Consider the following 21,313-nt stretch of genomic DNA (forward strand, 5'->3'; position numbering starts at 1 on the left):
CCATTTAGCAGTCACTTACCACCACACCCTCCAGCCCCAGGCAACCACTACTCACTTGCTATCTCTCTAATTTTCCCTATGCTGGACATTCTGGACATTTCATATGGATGGAATTTGTGACTGTTTTTTTTTTTTTGCTTAGCATACTGTTTTAAAGGTTTATCCACGATGTAGCATGTATCAGCACTTCATTCTTCTTTTTGGCTAATATTCTAATGTATAAATATTCTATCTTTTATCCATTCAGTTGATGAGCATTTGTATTGTTTTCAGTTTTTGACTATTAGGAACAATGCTCTATAAACACCCGTGTACAAATTTGTGTAGACACATATTTTCATTTCACTTAGGAGTGGAATTGCTGGTCACACAGTAACTCTGTATTTAAACTTTTGAGTCATTGCTAGGCTGTTTTCCAAACCAGTTGCACTGTTTTACATTCCCATCAGCAGACTAGGAGAGTTCAGTTTCTTTATATCTTCACCAACACTTCGTATTATCTGTCTTTTTTATTAGAATGGGTGTGAAGTGGTGTCTCCTTGTGGTTTTGGTTTTTCTTTTGCTAATGGCTAATGATGTTGAGCACCTTTTCATGCTCTTATTGGACATTTGTACATTTTCTTTGAGAAAATTTCTATTTAGATTCTTTGCCATTTTAAATTGGATTTGAGTTGTAAGTCCTTTATGTATTGGGAGTGCAAGTTCCCTTATTAGATCTATGATTTGCAAATTGTTTCTCCCATTTCATGGGTTTCCTTTTCATTTTCTTAAAATGTGTCCTTTGAAGCACAAAGTTTTTAATTTTGATAAGTCCAATTTATCAATTTTTTCAATTATTGCTGGAACTTTCGGTGTCATATGTAAGAAACCATTGCCTAATCCAAGGTCATGACAATTTATTATGCCTGTTTCTTTCCAGAATTTAATAGTTTTAGTTCCTGCATTTATGTCTTTAATCTATTTTGAGTTACTTTTTATATGGTGTGAGGTAGGGGTCCGACTTCATTATTTTACATGTGGAAATCCGATTGTCCCAGCATCATATGTTGTAAAGACTATTATTTCCCCCATTGAATTGTCATGGCACCTGTGACAAATTTTAGTTTACTAAATGTAAGATTTATTTCTGGACTTTAATTCTGTTCCATTGATCTACATGTCTATCCTATGCTAGTACCACATGGTCTTGATAATTGTTGCTTTGAAATTGGTAATTGTGAGTCTTTCAACTTTTTCTTTCAAGATTTTTCTTCTGTGGGTGGCTATTTTGGGTCCCTTGAATTTCCGTATGGATTTTAGGATCAGTTTGTCAATTTCTGCAAGGAAGTCAGCTGAATTTTACTGGGTTTACTTCGTAAGTACCTATAATATTGTCACTAGGAAAAGAATTAATATTTAATTTAGAGTAATTTCCTATTTTTCTCTTTTCTTTTGAAAGACCTATATGATATTTCTATGTTCTCAAGCTGCTCTAGGATTATTTAAATGTTAATATCTCTTTTATTGTGAGTCACCTATTGGTCAATTAAGTAGAATTGTTTTCCCTAACTGCCAAGATACACAGCAAGAAAATAAATTTCACATGCCTAGTTTGTGTTTAACAAACAATAGTTTTATCTTATATTACCCTCTTAGATAAAACTTTGAGAGATCATGTAATGAGAGATCTAACAGTAGGGCTCCATGAAGTAGAAAGGCTGACTGGACTCTTGGGTAAATAGCTAATACTTCCTAAAGCTCCATTACCTCCAGGGGTGTAATTTCACAATCTTATTAAAATGCTTCAAGGGAAGATATATTACTAATAATTATTTATTATTTTAGCAATTCCATTATTTTCTAAACAATTTATTTAAGAATAGTTTTTAAATGTAAGTAATCTACTAACCATAGTAACCAGAGTAGGGACACATCATTATTTTGAATTAAAATAAGCAGGATGAAAAACTTTTAAAGAAATTAAAATAGAATTGAAAGAGTGTCTGGTGCACCAAAGTACTCTGTAAATATGGGTTGAATAAAGGGAAGGATGAAAGGAAACCCCTAAATGAATCACTGCCTTTAAAACCCAGGTCCCTACCTTGGGATGGCTCTCGATAATCCCTCAATTCAAAGGGGTAAATCCTGCTTTCAGGGTAGATTGTTTTTTTCCCCCAGTGTTTTCAATTTTCTTAAAGGATAACCTGAGAGTTTCACATTTTTGCAGCGTGTATGTCATGGTTGGTGCAGATGTCCCGTTCTCTTCTTGTTTACGAGAAGTGGAAAACCCACAGAATCAATTGAGATGCAGTCAAGAAATGGAGCCCGTAATCACCTGTGATAAAAAATTTCGTTCTCAATTTTACATTGACTGGTGCAAAATTTCGCTGGTGAGTTTTAATGCTGTTTTGGGTTTTGCAAATGTAATTAGAAGTGGTTCGCCAGGAAGATAACATTTGACTAAAACCTGAATTGCTTTTAGGAACAAATCCTGGGTTTACTTTGTTAACCAAAATTGCCTTCTCCTGCCTTGAAGTAGTTGGCAAGCTCATTGACAACGTATCCATTTCGGAAAGTATCTCCACTTTTGTTCTCAGGCTACCCTTGATTAGTTGCTGGGCTGGATTAGCTTGGCAGGTGGTCTACCTGCTCACCCTGGACATGCAGGTGGCGGCTAGCTACATCAGGATAAATTATGGAATCAGTGGGACATGTGTAGAAAGTCTCAACTATGCCGCCACGACCCCCGTCTGGAAGGAGAGATCAGAGTACAAGAATCAGTCTAAAAAGAAAGCAATATTGTGCTCTAATCCAGTGCCCTAGAAACTCACATTATAGGGGAAGTTCAAGGGATAAGGAAAACAATTCCAAGTGAGGAAAGTTAGAATTTTACCCACAGCCCCAGAAATAGAAAATACTCCTTTCTAAACAACTTAAGTGAGCACACTAAAAGAGTTAGGAAAATGTGGGTATGGTTTTATATATATGTAAGATACATATATAGAATGTCTTATATAAAATTTATATTTTTTGATCCTGCTTCTTCGGAAAAGGAAAAGTTGTTTGGCTTCTTTAGTGACCTTTAGATTTAACTTCTGTCAACTCTTGGTGCTCAGTGGTGACTGACTTTGAAGTTGACATCTGAACAAAGTTATTGGCACATAAACACAACTGTCACTGCATGCCTTAGAGAACCAAATACAGGCAACTTTCCTGGGTCCAGGAGGGGAGAGCATCTTACGTTGTAGCACTTACACCTGTGGCCCTTGGCCAGGGCCTCTTCTTTTTATGTCGCTTGTGTCTTAGGAAAGTAATGTTCTTTCTCTGCCTGCTTAAATCAAGGAAAATTATTAAGATGGTATGGTTTGTGTGTTATAGATAAGTGTTGAATTTACAAAGCCCCGTATTTCAATCATGGTGCTCATCATACAAGGGTACGGAAGACGGAGTGGTTGCATTCATAATTTAAGTACATGCCTCCAACCAGAATCAGTAGACAAAAAGCGGGCTCTAATAGGGCCATAATTCTTGTGCTATGCTGCAAAATGTTTATGTTTAAGAACATTAATTTCTAAAGGTTTAAAAGTGATGTGCTTTGAAGCTTTTAATGTTTGTGGTAAGACTTTTTAAATACAAAGGTTGTGTTACATCTTACCACAGAAGACTTCAGGGGGTTTAATTGAAAGAATCAATGAATAAGCAGAATAAATGAAATATAAAAGAAGTGAAAAATTAGCCTAAATTTTACCCCCAAAAAAGTAAGCCTCGCTCGGCCAGTCTGGCGTGGTTGAGTGTCAACCCATGAACCAAGAGGTCCCTGGTTCCGTTCCCGGTAAGGGCACATGCCCAGGTTGCGGGGTTGACCTCCAGTAAGGGGCGTGTAAGAGGCAGTCAATCCATGTCTCTTTCTCATAGATATTTCTATCTCTCTATCCCTCTCTCTTCCTCTCTCTCTAAAATCAATTAAAAAACCCATTTTTGTTTTAAAAGTAAGCTTAAGGTCAAGTTTGACAACGAGCCTGCTACTGTCTAGTATTAAAAAAGGAAATTCATGTTATTTAATTCTCACTCTGAAAGGAGGCAAAGCATGAATTCCTTGGCAGGAAATAAAGTTTTTACAAGCACTGTATTGTTAACAAAATTCTTCAAGTGAAGTTTTTTGGAAGAGGATATTGAAAAATGCCACAAATAATTCTTCCCAACCTTTTTGTGGCAGGGCGGGGAGCAAATGTAGTAACAAATTTCACATGGCTAGTTTGCAGTGGTTTAAAGAAGCCCTTGACATAATTAAATGCGACTCAGTGAAAGCAGGTCCATTAATGTGGAGGTAAATGAACAGAGCACCAATGTGCATTTTTTGATTCTGGGATAGAATTTAGTAAAACGATTGCGTTGGGTGGGTTACATGTACCTTAGACTACCTTTGCAAAAAGCTATTTCTGTCAACTGGATGCCAGAAAGATCAAGGTTGTAATCATTGAGAAATTGCCTCTCATTTTGTTTCTTTTCTCTTTTGCTAACCATGGAAACTATACCCACATACCTGGTTATCAGCAAGCTTATGGTTTGTTAACATCTGCACTAGAGGTTTGTCATTAGGAAATTAGAAAATTACATAGTAGTGTGAAGGACACAAGTACATACACACATATGTATGTATGTATGTATGTATATATATGTATGTATGTATGTATAGATAATGAGAAGGACATGGAAAGTAGGCCAACATAAAGCCTTCAATGTATTACTTTTATTCATTACTCCTTCCCAGCTCCCCTAAAAAATTGCAAGTTCAAGGTGATAATGCGCTTACAAAAGACTGCTTTGTAGATATTTGTCAAAAGAATGTTTGGTATGTCTAGATCTTAAAATCTCATAATGTTTGCAGTTATTAATTTGATTTGTAATTGTCTTCTTTTGTATCAGGTTGATAAAACAAAGCAAGTGTCCACCTTTCAGGAAGTGATTCGCGGAGAGGGGATTTTACCTGATGGTGGAGAGTACAAACCCCCTTCCGATTCTTTGAAAAGCAGAGACTATTACACGGATTTCCTAATTACATTGGCTGTGCCCTCGGCAGTAGCATTGGTCCTTTTTCTAATACTTGCTTATATCATGTGCTGCCGACGGGAAGGCGTGTGAGTACTTTAAAGACTAATAAAAAATTATAGAGCCTACTAGGGTAACAACATATAAGATTCCATTAAAAGCCAAGTTTCATTTAATTCATAAAACACTTTATAAATGAATTGAAGTTCTGTTCAAGTCAAACTATAGTACTTTATCCCTTTAAAAATGAATTAAAATAGTTTGGAGTCTAATAAATCAAATTAGGGGATATAATTACTTTATTCACAAATTATTAAGGCTAGATGTAAATTCATGCTGGCAAAAACAGTCCCAACAATAATGGAGGCTGCATATTTTGGTTATAGAAACCACCTTTGTATAATCAGAGACTTAGGAATCTATTGCCATGGTAATTTCACTTTAACTAAATTGTCTTAGTTTGATCAGGAATGATGGTCAACATTCTTCTTGAAATTGTTCTATTATTAAACAGGGTGACAATCTAAATGTTTAAATATATATACCCATATATATATAAACGTAAAGAGTAAATTAATGAAAAATAAGGCTATAATTTGAGTAATGAGTATTCAGTTCATGAATAGTTAGTACTTTCAGAATATCTGTGCCAATTAAAATAATCTCCCAAGATTATTGGGAAGTCAGGGTAACAAAGCCAAGGACAGAAACATTAACAAAGCAGCAAGTAACAAACTTCCATTTTCACATGTAGCCTGATTTCATCATGTCATACAATTTATTTCCAAGAGCTTGATTCTAATCTCCTTTTTTTTTCATGTTTCTGTATGTTTCTCATCAGTATTCCATCTTTGTGTGTGTACTCATCCAAGTAACGTCATGACCCTGGTGGCAAATGCTGCCTGGTGGCATTTAATAGTAACAGTGTCAGCATTTCCACGTCATGCAAGATCCCATGAGCATATAGTCTTAATGTTCCAAATATCAATGCTATTATTTAATTCATAAATTTTGTTTTGTTTCTAGGGAAAAGAGAAACATGCAAACACCAGAGTAAGTGTCTTCTTTCCTGTTATTTTCTGTATCATTTTTTTCACTTCTCAGTTGCTCATCATGCTTCTTACATGTGTGTCATGCTTTTTCCCCCCATTCATCATCTTTCATAGTTTATTTCATAAATGTGAAAGCTGCTTTCTAAATAGAGATATTTAGGAGGGGTAGAAACTAAAAATTTTAAAAAAGGTTTTGAAAACTAAGATTATTTAGATAAAAACTAAACCTAAAATATTTCAGATTCAGAATATTAACTTGCCATTGATATTATGTGATTTCCCAATCTGCATTCCTATAAAGCAGACAACAGATGAAAAGACCTTTCATACACGTTTTCCTGAATCTACAGTAATAACCTACCATAAAATGAAATTTCTGTGAGTATTTATAAATGCCCCATCAGAAGCAACAGTATAAAAGCTCTGGTAGTTTAATCTTAACTGTAGATAGTTTAACCTTAAATAGACTGCTGGCTTGTTACTTAGGGCTGTAACATTAACACAGTGCTTTATAGCTTAGTTTAATGAAAGACACATTTAATTAAAAATTAATATATAATTTTCAATTTTGCTGTGTTAAAAATATATGAAACGTATCTTTTTTAGAGATAATTTGTAGAAAGCCCAAAGTGCAATAATGTCCTCCTCTTTTAAAAGTAAAAAAAAAAAAAAAAAATTAAAAAATTTTTTCAAATTGATGACCCATTGAGATAATATCTGATGTTAAATATATGTTGTTTTATTTCTTTTTGACCTAGCATCCAACTGGTCCATCATAGTGCTATCCAGAAATCTACCAAAGAACTTCGTGACATGTCCAAGAATAGAGAGATAGCCTGGCCCCTGTCAACGCTTCCTGTGTTCCACCCTGTGACAGGGGAAATCATACCTCCTCTCCACGCAGACAGCTATGAGAGCACTAACATGCCATTGATGCAAACACAGCAGTAAGTATCCACTTGGCACAGTGATTATTCATATGCATGAATGTGTCTAGTTAATGTCTGTAAAGACCAGAGCTTTTCATTATTGGAGCATTTGTTTATTTGTTTGTTTGTAACAAAGAGAAAATACCAAAGGTCATAGTGTAGATCCCAGCCCCACTGTGCTGACCCAAATTAATAGAATTACTTTCAGGGAATGCTGTCTTTTTTCTTCAAGAGGAATAATCCAAACAAGGTGACATTTACCTTAATATTTAAGAAATTGACACGGCTAATAAACTAACGTAAGTTTGTTCAGAGATGAGTTAATTGTGAAAAGCGAGGCATATCCTAAAGCATGACAAATTATTTTTTAGCGCTATTATTAGAATTATTTGGTTCTGTTAACCTATTGCTTTAATGTTATTATCACAGACTGATTTAATCTAAATTGTTTTTTTGTGATCTGCTTGTATATTAGAACAAGTAGTTCCAATAATGGCTAAAAACACAGCGTATTAGTGCAGACCTTCTCTGTTGTGTTAGAACTATGGTCAGAAAGCCTGGACAGATGAGTATGGCGTAGGATGAGTGAGGAAATTACCCCGTTGCTCTTAGAGCACTGTGTGACATGCCTAGATCAATTTTGATATAAGTGAATTGTAGGTAAAACTGTCATTTATTTTTAAGAACGTGGCTTTTTTTTTCTTTTTTTAACCATATGTTAAAAAGGGTTAAATTCAATTTCCCCAAGGAAGTAACAAGTTTGATTTTGAGGTCTTTTTCTTCTTCTTCTTCTTCTTCTTTTTTTTTTTTTTTTTTTTTTTTTTGTAAATAAGAATGGATATATAGAAAAGTTCTCCTTCCACAAATATACATAAACCTTAGGATATGATATGAAAGTAACTTCTTAATAGTTAAAGATTTATCTGGGAACGGTGCTGCATGCAGACATTTTCCCATTGTGATGGTTATTTTGTAACCACATAAACTGCATTGGATAACTTGAAGATTAAATAGTAATTACTATGAGTGGTATAGACAGTCAGACTGAATACATTTGTCCAAAAATACTTTATAAATCTAAAAATATTGTATTTTTCTGAATTCTTCTATGATCATTTACTTAGTGTTGAATGGGCCAAGGTGTGTATCTGCATGTGTGCATGAACAACTGACTCACATCCTGTTAACAGTGGGGAAAATCGTGTGATTTAAAAGTTTGAGTTTTGGAGACATTAATATTTTATCAGGAATGTAAATAGTAGAGTCTTTCAAAGTTGGGTTGTACTGAATGGAGGGGATGGATTTCTGTGTTCTCTGTAGGTTGGTGAGTCATCACAGAACCCACTTTACTAGGATTAGATACTAATGAGAAAATTTTAATAATATTGTGATAGTGTACAATTTAACAACCTCTCCTGCATTTTTTTAGGTGAAAATTATGAACAGCCTTATCACTCATTTTCAAAATGAAAAGAATTCTTTAAGGCTACCATTTCGTATATTCTTTACCCAAGAGTGCTAGTAAAATCTATACTAATAAAAGACAAAGATGCTAATTGACCATACCTTCACTATGCCCATCAGCCAATCAGAAGAATATGTAAATTAACCCAACAAAGATGGCCATTAAATTTGCATACTGAAGGCGGGGTGGGATAGCGCAAGCCGCCATCTGGGCCTCCCATGTGTGACCCGGGGCGGCGGGGTGGGACAGTGTGAGCCGCCACCCGCCCCGCCGCCATCCATGCCTCCCATGGATAAGCCAGCAGCCCGAGGGGTCCCAGACTACGAGAGGGCACAGGCTGGGCTGAGGGACCCCGCCCCCCTGAGTGCACAAATTTTTGTGCAACGTGCCTCTAGTGTTTATATATATTCTAAAAACCGAAATGATCAAATACACCTGAGGGAGAGATTTGTGTTCAGTTTCTTAAATCAGAAGAGTTCTCAGAGCCTTTAATGTCTTGATATGCTTAAGACTCCATGGGGAAAGGTCAGAAGATGGGACTCTTTAAAAAAGACAGTTTGGGAGATGCTTCTATTGACAATATAACAATACTATCAAATTTTAGAATAGAGAACTATTGGGGATGAGTAGGGGAACTTGAATATGTTTGTAAAAAGCTGGTGAAATTTAAGGGAGGGGAAGGGTTGTACTATTTTTTTTTAGATATCCTTTCTAACCAGAGAATAAGAATAGTTCCTTAAAAATGATTTTGATTTCTTTTAATTAGGGTTTTGCAATGTTTCTACTTATATACAAGCAAAATAAAATTTTCTATCTAGTTTACAACTAAATGGATCTTCCTGGTCTCTCTATAACTCCATGAGGACTGTCATTATGTTGATCAGATCTCTTTATCTGTAAATGCAATAGGTTATTTTATTGAACTTGCAGCAATTTGAACCTATATGTATTTTTAAGTCCAGAAAATATTCATATTATTCAGGGTTCTGTTAATGGCAGCACTCCATTAACTAGTACTTCTGTATCAGTACGGTACATAGGTAATTGATGATGTTCACAATGATTACTCTGAGACACTGCGAGGTCATCAAGTGCATCTGACTCATCAGAGGGAAATTAAATTACAGTCCGTGTAGTTTCAGTATTGAATGTATATTATCTTTCTTTTATTCTTGGAAATGGATAAAATGTGCATGGTCTCTATGGCAACTCCCTATAAGCTAGAATATGTGATTAACCTCATTTTCCAACCAAGCCAGATAATAAGAAATTTATTGTATCAGGTCCATCACAGCTGTCCTTTATGCAAATTCATCTTTTACCCCTTGCCTTAAAAGCATAGCCCTGTCTCTAAAGTTCTGTTTTGGTACCAAGTACACGCATATATAAATATTTTGGTCATTTGAATCTAACTGAATTCTAAACATTAAAGTGAGATATTTGATAAGGAATTATAGTACTTGATAATTGAGTATATGCGTGGATTATGCTGCCTGGTATTTATTAAATTAATCCTTCCTAAAAGAGCATGCATTTCATCTTCACATGTTCATATTAACTGTATCTATCCCTCATAAATAAGTTGGCTAGCTGCTGGATTTTGTGTTTATTCTTCAGACTCACTACCAGAAATATTCAAGCATAGGGTGTGACTTCTAGGCAAGACTCAAGAACATTTAAATGCTGCATAAAAACTTACTTGGGTCTTTTAAACAAGTTAGTCCATGAGGTATAGAGAACTCTATAATAGTGTGCAATGTGGAGCTGACACAGTTTCTTATCAATTATACAGTTATGTTTTATTGTTTGGTGTGTGTGGATTCTTTCTTTCTTCCTTTCTTTCTCTTTCTTTCTTTCTTTCTTTCTTCTTTCTTTCTTTCTTTCTTTCTTCCCTTCCTTCCCTTCCCTTCCCTTCCCTTCCCTTCCCTTCCCTTCCCTTCCCTTCCCTTCCCTTCCTTCCCTTCCCTTCCCTTCCCTCCCTTCCCTTCCCTTCCTTCCCTTCCCTTCCCTTCCCTTCCTTCCCTTCCCTTCCCTTCCTTCCCTTCCCTTCCCTTCCCTTCCCTTCCCTTCCCTTCCCTTCCCTTCCTTCCCTTCCCTTCCTTCCTTCCCTTCCCTTCCCTTCCCTTCCCTTCCCTTCCCTTCCCTTCCCTTCCCTTCCCTTCCCTTCCCTTCCCTTCCCTTCCCTCCCTTCCTTCCTCTTCCCTTCCCTTCCCTTCCCTTCCCTTCCTCCCTTCCTTCCCTTCCCTTCCCTTCCCTTCCCTTCCCTTCCCTTCCCCCTTTCCCTTCCCTTCCCTTCCCTTCCATTCCCTTCCCTTCCCTTCCCTTCCCTTCCCTTCCCTTCCCTTCCTTCCTTCCCTTCCCTTCCCTTCCTTCCCTTCCCTTCCTTCCCTTCCTTCCCTTCCCTTCCTTCCCCTTCCCTTCCCTTCCTTCCCTTCCCTTCCCTTCCCTTCCCTTACCTTCCCTTCCCTTACCTTCCTTCCTTCCCTTCCCTTTCCCTTCCCTTCCGTCCCTTCCCTTCCCATTCCCTTCCCTTCCCTTCCTTCCCTTCCCTTCCCTTCCTTCCCTTCCTGCCCTTCCCTTCCCTTCCCTTCCCTTCCTTCCTTCCCTTCCCTTCCCTCCCTTTCCCTTCCCTTCCCTTCCCCTTCTTCCTCCCTTCCCTTCCCTTCCCCATCCCTTCCCTTTCCCTCCCCTTTCCCTTCCCTTTCCCTTTCCTCCTTCCCTTCCCTTCCCTTCCCTTCCCTTCCCTTCCCTTCCCTTCCCTCCTTCCCTTCCCTTCCCTTCCCTTCCCTTCTCCACAAATTAGACAGTGACAAGTGTTTCATTATTTGCAGATGACATTGAGATTGGATTATGTACCTATCTTGGTCAAGTCAGGGATAGATATGTGGTCCTTGAGAAGGTCAGAAGGTTCTTTCTCTGATCCAGGTTGCAGGCAAGGTGACTGACCAGACAGTGGAAAGCAACTGGAGATGGAACATGTGCTCAGAAAGGAGGGATCTTATTTGTGCAGAGGTCCTGTCCTTCTCAGATTATAGGAGGCAAACAGCTGGTTAAAATATCACAGAATAGAGAATATGTAAGGTAAATTTAATATGATCTTTGCTAATGTAGTTATTATTTAATAACATTATTTTGGAATGGTTTTCAAGGTACTAGAAAAGTTGCAAAGATGTCCATTTACAGTATTTTATTGTATTTGTTACAACTAAGAAACCAACACTGGTGTACTCCCCCTTCCTTTCCCTCCCCCACATACTCCCCTCCACCCCCATATTTCACTAGTTTTTTTCTCTAAAGTTCTTTTTCTGTTCTAGGATTCTGTCTAGGACACAATAATTGGCATGTTCTTAGTTTTCTCTGGTCTGGAGAATGTCTTACTCCTTCCTTGTTTCCATTGATCATGACAGTCTTGAGGAGCACTAGCCACATATTCTGTAGAATGTCCCTCATCCCCTAGTATAATCAGGGCTTCTGCATCTATGCTTCATCAGTTATCTTTGTAGTTCAGTGAATAAATGTTACCATTAGGAGTAAAAAGAATTTTTTCCTCTATAGGTAGTCCCCTTATTACAATTCATTGCTGGAAGTCACATTATAAAGTCATTCTTTAAAAAGTAAATTTTGCTTTGCCCCCCAAAAATCACTGTTGTGGTTAAGGGTTATGGTTTTGACCAAAGATTTAACAACATGAGAACTATATTATAGATTTGACGGCCAAACCTCAAAGATAAAGCTTTGTAATGATTTAAAATAATAAAATCAGATTCCAAGTCCTACAAGGAATGATGAGAGATAGTCTAGCCTGGTTGTCCCAAACCAAGTTGAAGGTCAAATTCATATGTGGAGCTCTTATTAGTTCAGGGCCCTCCTTGTGGGGATTTGGAATCTTGTGGACATGTGTTATGATGGAGCAGGAAAAACAGTTGAAAATCCTTGATTTGAGTACTTCAAGGACCTAGGTTTTGGGATTCGGAAAGCTAAGATTGGTGCTCCTGGTGGGGGTGGAGGTGGGGAAGGGGTCTTCCACCACGAGGAGTTTTTAAAGAGGAATAAGTTTCTCCTAATTCTTCCTGAGGGGCACGTGCAAAAGAAAAGTGTGAAAGGGGCAGGCAGTCCCGCACCTTTATCTAGAGTGCTGGGCTGTTTGTGGGTTTGTGCTAATCAGCCTCTAGACTTCTCACACCTCCTTAAGCTGCCTGAGCAGAATGGTGTGGAGAGGTGAGAGGTGAGAGCTGATTAGAAAACAATGCCTGAATGCGGCAGAGAAATGCTAAGCCTTGAAAAACTGAAAACCACTGGGAAATTGTACTCCTTTTGCAATTTTATGGCAGGCATTGATTGGAGGATGCCAGATAATCAATTTTCTGAAAAAGAACTTATTCTTATAGTTGTAATGTTTTATTACATTGTCTTTCAGGGGATAAATCTGCCTCCTCATTATTCTTTTCTTAAACCAACATCAATGTCCATCAATTTTTCCTGAGTGGGAGGCATCTTTACACAGGATTGAAAGCAATGCATACTAGGGGGAATTGCCCGACATTTTCTAGGAAGATTTTTAATTGGCTATACAAAAATTTTCCTTATTCATTACACAAAACATACCTAATCCAGGGTAATTGGATCCCACTCATAACAGGAAGTAGGTTATGCTTAATCTTCTGCAAATTAACAAGTATAAAAGTAGAACAAAGTCTAATTAAATATATTTTGAAACAAATTATTTTAGCTTTTATCTGAATATTTTTTCCATTGTCTTTCCTTGAGTAAAAGTAAAAACTAACTTTATGATGAAATTCCATAAATAAAAAATTAGGTTTCAATAAAAGTTAATATCAGTTGAAGAGAATCTTCATGGCACCAAAATAATGATTTCCTGTTGACAAGAAGTGCTAACCAGCCAAGGATATTTTGGAGCCATTAGCTATTTTTTTTTTTTTTTAGTCAATGAGTACTGAAAGCTATAAATGGATTATCTCTTTGATGGGTTTTGCTTCTATAGGTTTGTACTGCATCATTTTAAAGCTACGGTATTCTTACTTTTGGCTTTCTACAAGTAGGGGGAAAATTAAATCATTGAATGTCTCCTTTCTCCTTTATGCATTGATTTTAGTTAAAATTAGGTTTTGAAAGTTAACCTTTGTGGTGATTCCAATTTCCTTGTGTCCTTTTTTTAATCCACATAATGGCCTGGTCCCTTAGTAAAATATATAGGGTCCAAATCAGCAAGGTTTGGGCAATGCCAATTTTGCTGAAACAATTGGGAAATTTCAAAAATATATTACTAGGTCTTATTGTTAAATGACTCCATGCTAACTCAAAAGAGAAATGTTTTGTATCCCACATAACTAAATTATCATTTACTTTCAACTCTGGCACAGATTATATGGCTTTTATACAAATCACCTAACCTTTCTTTGCTTTTGAGTCTTCAAGCAAATAGGAATATAATGGGTTGATAATCATCAACCTTACTCATAGAATTACTCTGCAGGATATCCAAGAATGTCAAATTACCTTAAAACGGTTGTACAAATAACAAATAATTGCATACTCCCCCAAATCACTTATTTATTAATTTGCAAGTTACTACCTTTACCTTCTTAAAGAATGAAGTATGTGCAATGGCTAATTTACATAATTTTTTATTTAAATGCATGTAATTAATGGCAGCAAAATTAAAAAATAATTAATAGTAGTAATTTAGAGAATTACAGTTTCCTTAAGTTTTTCTACATAATGCAGTTTACACCTAATAATCGTTCAGTTAGCCCATTAATAACTTAATTACTTTAAATAGTTTTATGCCTTTATAAAATAAAAGTCCTTTCTTTGAAGGATTATAGGAATTCTCTTTGAAGTCCAACCCCACTCTCCTGTATAATTGCCTTCAGCAGCCTGCTTTCACCAAAGACGGAAATGGTTCCATTTTCTTACTGCGTTCTCTGCTCCTTAACTATAGCAGAGTTTGTAATAGGCATTTCCCCAGTATTCCCGGAGCAGAGCTCTTACCTCTCTTCAAGTCTCAGATGGAATACAGCCTTCAAATATGCCCATCAGAGATATATTAACACTTAACACTCACAGGTTCACATGTAGTCTCAAGTTGGGTGACCACAAAAACAGAGCTCTTGTGTGCATACCTAGGGGAAGTTGAATCCCCACGTATTTTTTGTTGAGAACCGTCTTGCACACATAAGCACTTTCAGATAACTCATCTGAGTTTCAGTAGAAGTTGCAAGGAGTGCATGTACATTGTTGAAACTTAACCACATGGGACTCACACTGCAGATACTTTTAAATTCCCAAGCCAGTGTAATACACACAGTTGCTTTCTCATCTCAAGATTTCTTGCTAGTTTGTGTATGAATGGCACTTTCTTAGTCAACCATTTCTCTTCAAACCTGGGAGTCCATTGCTATGCAGAAAGTTTAGTAGTGTAACAAGAGGAAAATATGGAGGCTAGAGAAGAAATGACAGGGTCTAGATTGATTTTGATCAGTGTTTTTCAAATGATGTTCTTTCCACAGAAGGGTAAATTGGGCTGACCAATGAGAGAATGGGTTCCAAAGACTTCATTTAAATATTGATTTTGAATTTTGGTATCCTTGATCTACAGATTCTGAAGGGCTTTCTCTATCTTCTTTGGTATTTTTATTTTGTCCAAATGTATTGATTTAATGAATAGGTTAGATAGAGTTACTGATGGTAGGAAATGAAGAAGAATGTATGTGTTTGCGGGGGGGGGGGGGGGGGGGGGGAGGGGGGTTGGGGGGAGAAAGGGGTTCCTGCGTTAGTTTCTATTGGAGAAAAAGCCCAAATTAGTTTTACCTGAGAAGTGAAAACAAAACTCATGTTTCCCTCCCCGCCAAATGCCAATGAAATTGCATTTCTACTTCTGTAGTAAAGATGTTTGTTTTCTCAACCTTAAATCTAGAACTTATTTCCTCTTGTGCTTTATAAATTAATCTTCTTACTTTCATCATCCAAACCACTATAAACACTAGTACATTGTGTGAAATGGAAAGAATAAACAAACCAAAAGAAAAGAAAAAAATACCTCCCTGAGACCACACAAGGATAAGTAGGGCTGATAGGTAATAGCAAAAAGGAATGTAATTATTGAGATGCATTATTAAGTAACTTCCTCAAATTGAATTAGAATTGATTTTGTTATTTCCTTAACAATATATTAAAATGGAACTGATTTTTTTTTTAAATCACTCAGAGTCATTAACATTCCTATCGATTAAGAGTTTGAACACTATTTAACCAGCATGTACTGTTTTTTGGAATATAATATCTGCCTGGCTGAAATGATTTTAGATCAGTGGTTTTCAAACTTTGCTTCTTGGAGGTTTCTTAGAAATGCCTGAGGGGCCAGCATGTGGGGCATAGGGAACGAAGCAGGAGGGATTCCCAGCTCCCTTGTTTCAACTGGGGCGACCTCATGTTTCTCTCTTTTGTACATCAAGAGTTCTGCTTAGGATTTCAGTGAAAGGAATTCCATTGCTGAAGAGAAACAAACAAAAAAATACATTGAAAATCCCTAACTTGGATAAGACTCTGTTGCAAAGGGCTAACTCCTAGAATTTATTTCACCCCAAATCTAAATTGTACATTTTTGTAAACGTGTTTTAATATCAAAATTTGAAATGGGTATTTGTGAGCGTTAATAAACAAATGTGTATTATGTGAATCTCTGTATCTTTACTTTTGCATGTATTCATTCAGACTGTATTTATTTCATGCTATTGCTGAGGATACTAAACAGAACAGGGTGGTTCTTACTATTAAAGCACTTTGGGGCAATTAAACATGTGAGGGAAATACAATGACAGTCAGCATGTAAAGCAGGCGAAATGGTAGCCTATTTGGGGTGGTGCTTAGAGAGTGGGGAGGCATAGAGGAGGGAATATTGAGAGGCTATTTTTTTTAATTAAAAATAAGAATTAGTTAAAATTTTGTTAGCATTCCTGTGGGATATTTTAAAATTCTAAGAGTAACACGTATTCACTCTAACAAATTTTGAGTTGACTTTGCAAGGACAAATGAGCTGGAAGGGTGCAAGAAATGGGAGTGGGCCGTGGTGCTGATGGCTCTGTTTCAGGCAGTCAGGGAGGCCTCCATGTAGGGTCCAGATATACTAGTGGCCATCTAGGGCTCACTAAAAAACCCAAAACTTAGTTTGCAGGTAGGCGTAAGAAAACAATGAAGTGTATGAGATTTGAATGACATACGCAGATTTGTGTCTTAGAAAACCGTCTGACAGCAATGTGCACAGTGGGTTATAAGGGAGCAACAGTGGGCGTGAGGAAACAAATCAGATCAGTTGCAAAGATCCAGTGAGCAGTGGTGATAGCTTCAACCAAGTAGCAATGGAGCTGGGAAAGAAGGGGATGGGTTCAAAAAAATCGAGGAGAATCATCAAGAGTTCCCAAGCGACAAGCTGTGAGGACTGAAGAAGAAGGAAAGGTCAGGGGTGACAACGTTTTGACTGGTGCAGTGGGTGGATGGCAGTTAGCACTTCCTAGGTGGGGATCAAGGAGCACAGGTTTAGCACAGTGAATGAAGATGGTTATCATATGTTGCTCTGTGAGAGTATGAGTGTGTAATTAAATGTGTTCTAGACCTGGATCTGAAAGTGTATAGGTTACAAACATAAGCCCTGGAGCCTGTGTGTGCACATCTTCACCCACCACTTCCTACTTATGAAGTCTTGGACCTCTAAGCCTGTTTTTGTTTTTGTTTTTTCATCTGTAAATGGGAAAATAATACCTATCTTCTAAGGTTTGTTGTGAGGTTGAATGTAGCATGCAGTAGCAACTCCATGAATATTCTTAGTATTGTTATTATTTATCTTCCTCAGACCTCACTTTCCTCATCCATAAACTCATGGCCAGGGGGTGGGGGAATACTGGACTAGATTATTTCTGAGGTTCTTCTTTCTTGCTATAAAGGTTTTCATTCTAATGTCTGCCCTTTGTTTACATGTGTGTAAGCAAACAGTTTTACTAAAAAAATGTTCATCATTTCTAGGAACTTGCCACACCAGACTCAGATTCCCCAACAGCAGACTACAGGTGAGTGCTAAATGAATGGATGTTCTAATAAGTTGATGTTTATGGGTGAAGTTAATAGATTAAAAGATAATTATACTACGTAATATAATTTACAAAACTTGAGCTTTTTTTACCAAGTAGGGCAAAATAATTGTGTCTTTCCTTAATCAGAGTTAGAACTTCAGAATAATAGCTTAGATTATTACATAGATAGGCATCAGAGTGATAAACACAGGGTCAGTGATCTTAGAGCAGCAGCATCCATGAAGGTCCCGTCTAATTAAGGAAGACTGAGTGAAACCCCCTTCCTCCAGCAAAGCGCCCTATTCTTCCCCTTGGTATGTAAGATTCTTAGCTTAGATGCATCCAGGATTTGTCTCAGTAAGTGAGCAGCTTGAAACTAACTCTTACAAAAGGAAACCATCCTGACTAATCACTGAGGCTTCAGGGGGATAAAGGAGAAATGGCTGGCCTGTTCTGATGCCACTTTTTAAAGCTGTGATAACATGACCCATGACAACAAGATGGCGGGCAATTCTTCTGGGACTATTCTATGTCCCTAAGACTTGCTTTCTTTACCTTTATTTCTTTCAAGTGTCCTTAAAAAAAAATGTCCACAACCAATTATTTCTTTCATCTTTGTACTGAGTAGGTAACTTATTCAGGATTGTCTTCTAATTAGTGGTTGAATCTCTAGTTCTAATTGCCAGGCAACCAGTAATGCCTTTTTAGCTCTTTTGGAAAACCAAGAGAAGTTTTAAAAATGTAAGTTGGATGTGGAATTCTGAGTATGAATAGTGGTATTGTGGTTAGGGGAGCTATGAAGTATGTCTCTTGAAAACTTTAGGCCCATATAGGAATGTATTGGATATTTTCATTCAAAAATTATCTTCTCTATTACTGCTTTCGGGAATTTAAGGAGATTTTCGTTTGACAACTTTTCAAAGATTTGAGGCAAGTATAATGCAGTTTGTTCATCAGATTCTAATTATGAGATAACATTTATCAGAATTTCCCCCTACAATTTTGGTTACTTGTTTTAATTAAATGCTAACATGTTTCAACAAGACTGTTCAATATATCGATGTAAGCATTCAGGAGATTGATGAAGGAACAAACTTTGTTATAAATAGGTTATCTAAAGAGCAAAGAAATAAATGAATTTCCACTACATCTAATTACATGGCTTTTTTTTAAAGAGGAAAAATTTTAAAGAATATTTTTACAATGGAAATGCTAAAACTTCTTTTTCTTTCACCTCATGGACTTTACTCTGATTCTTAATTATTTCAGGCAAAGAATGAATAGAAGGGAGATAATTTCTGGCAAAATAGAAATATTGAGTATTTTTTAAATTCACATTTTACTTATTCCCCCACTGGGGGAAATAAGGAAACCTAAATAGATGATATTAGGAAGATTTACTTCATATTTATATAGATTTCTAGCAAGCAGACCTGTTAGCATGTTTCGTTTTAGTAATAGGCAGCATTTCCAAATACAAGAACAATTCGTGCCTAAGTAAATGTGACAAGAGCCAAAGAATTTCCCTAGGGGGATTTTAGTTGTTCAATCTATTTTTTTAAAAATTATTTTTCAAAAGCAGGTTTTGGGGAGCAGACATTTTGCTTGAATCAGGAAAGCTTTGATTCCCTTTTCAGTTAATACTATAGCCTATTGCCTTCTTGTTTGCTTATATTTTTCTGTAATTTCAAGCATATTATTGACAAAAGTGCACTATTTTCTCATGGTAGTTTTCTTTCTTCATCTTGTTTTCAGTGAGTCTCTAAAGTGTGTCAATACTAAGAGAGAGAGAGAGACTACCCTAGCAGTTTTAAAAAGATAATTGTGATAGATTGTTGTGTTTCTGCCTCTGGTAAATGTGAAGTCAAATAGAGTCATGTCTCCTGGAGAGAAGGGCTAAGTGGGCAGGTTATATTCTTTATTCCCATTCTGTTCATTTGAATGAAAAAGTTTGTTACTCAGTTTCTAAGTTTGTTCTGTTCTGTCTGCACGCGCATGGGTCCGGTCCTGTTAGTGCACTTTCATGGGTACAACCCCTTTTCTCTTCCTTCCTCCTGGAGATCATAGTACCACAGAGAGGCAACAAGGTTTGTGCAAGAGCATCAGGAAGTAATCATTGCTTTTCTCCAGCACCTCATCGCACTATGTTATGTGTCAGTTTTCTTTTCTTGTGGTTTTTTTTTTTAATTAAATGTATTGGGGTGACAGTGGTGAATAACAGTATATAGTTTTCTTGGTGAAGGTAATGTAAGCTCAAAGAATGTCTCTTGGATCCCAAGAAATTTTATTTGTAACTGCCTATATGGAATTTGTGAGGGAAGAGTATATTTTGAAGTTTGTTTTATTTAGTTGTTTTCTTTTAAACGACCATCGGACGTTGAAGAAATGAACTAGCCGTGGTGGCATAATCCTAGACTTAAGCGCTAGCTAGGATAATAGAGCAGTTAGACGCTGACGGTAAACAACCCTTGCTTTTGAACCAGGCCCAGGCCATTAGGATTGATGCCCTTCCCGAGTTTCTCATTTTCTCAGCCTTTCCAACCCACCTGATATTTTCTAAAAAGCCACGATTAAAAGGTACAGTCACACACCCCACAGTGGACCCGCACTCTGTTTGTTCATTGTGGGAGGAATTTTCAGGCTTGTGCCTTTTGGCAAACGCAGAACATTGTAGCTTTGGCCCAAGAAGGAGAGGACTAAATTAGAATTTTTCCTCTTTAAATTTTTTTAAACCAAATGCAGAGAAATTATTTTAAATTATGTTAAGAGGATAGAAAATCACTCCTTGCCATAATATATTTTGCTCAAGATCTACGAGTGTCCATGCCCTGACTAACGCATGCCCATATCCACTCTTACACATTGCAGGTAAATGGTATCCCTGAAGAAAGAAAACTGACCGAAGCAATGAATTTGTAATCAAACAATATAGCTGTTATAGATTATTTCTTCTCTCTTCCTTAATGCATGAGCTTTTCTGGCATATGGTATGCATGTTGACAGTATTAAGTATATACCAAATAATTCAATATAGCTTTCATTTTACTAATGTATTTCTTTTGTACTTAAAGCATTTTTGACAATTTGTAAAACATCGATGACTTTATATTTGTTACAATAAAAAGTGATCTTTAAAATAAATATTATTAATGAAGCCTACCTAACGTCTGGTGAAATTTACTTCAGAAAGTAGTCGATTGCCTCCTATATAGTAGGAAGCTTTTGTTGCTAAGGAATAGGCTCATGTGTTCATTCTTTATTCAACAAGATTTTATTAAGCATTTCCTGTACATATATAAAATGTCCATACTCTGTGTCCTAAGTGAGCAACCCATTTAAATAACACTCTTATCCTTGTGGCCCATAAAGCCTGCTGTCTTATACATCATTTCTTGGAGTGTTTTATAGGGTAGGCATGGTTTTATGGGTTGTGGACCTGAAGGCACCCAGTTCGTGGAAGGCAGCCCAGGGTGCACAGTTACCTGACTCGATAATCTGAGGAGCTGTTGCTCAAAGAGAATAGTTACCTGTTGATGGTGACATGAATTAGCTCCAAAACCCCAGGGTCCCCTGTGATATGGCTGGAGCTCAGCTCTGCTGGTAGTTACTATCAAGAGAGAAAGACCATCATTCTGCTGAGAGCCACTATTTACCTGGCTACATAAGTGAGTTAAAATTTTTTAAATAACATTATGTAAATTAACATCCTAAATACTAAATAAAGTATATCTTTAGCCTCTTGCTCAAAGAGAC

General features: G+C 36.8%; 1 protein-coding gene across 7 annotated transcripts in view; it reads left to right on the forward strand.

Annotated features, from left to right (window-relative positions):
* The window catches only part of SGCE (sarcoglycan epsilon), a 69,055-nt gene extending 48,336 nt beyond the window's left edge, over window positions 1-20,719 (forward strand). For 2 of the 7 annotated variants that reach the window (XM_036328146.1, XM_036328149.1), the window contains 7 exons: window positions 2,207-2,369; window positions 4,906-5,117; window positions 6,055-6,081; window positions 6,839-7,027; window positions 17,514-17,557; window positions 18,456-18,490; window positions 20,429-20,719. In XM_036328146.1, the coding sequence (XP_036184039.1) occupies window positions 2,207-2,369; window positions 4,906-5,117; window positions 6,055-6,081; window positions 6,839-7,027; window positions 17,514-17,557; window positions 18,456-18,490; window positions 20,429-20,479 (721 nt within the window). In that variant the 3' untranslated portion in view covers window positions 20,480-20,719. Of the gene's footprint in view, window positions 1-2,206; window positions 2,370-4,905; window positions 5,118-6,054; window positions 6,082-6,838; window positions 7,032-17,513; window positions 17,558-18,455; window positions 18,491-20,428 lie in introns of those variants that run through there. The other 5 variants (XM_036328147.1, XM_036328150.1, XM_036328148.1 and 2 more) reach the window with 4 other exon arrangements.
* Window positions 20,720-21,313: the final 594 nt, after the last annotated feature.

Source organism: Myotis myotis, unplaced genomic scaffold, assembly GCF_014108235.1.
Source record: "Myotis myotis isolate mMyoMyo1 unplaced genomic scaffold, mMyoMyo1.p scaffold_m19_p_11, whole genome shotgun sequence".
Taxonomy (NCBI): Eukaryota; Metazoa; Chordata; class Mammalia; order Chiroptera; family Vespertilionidae; genus Myotis; species Myotis myotis.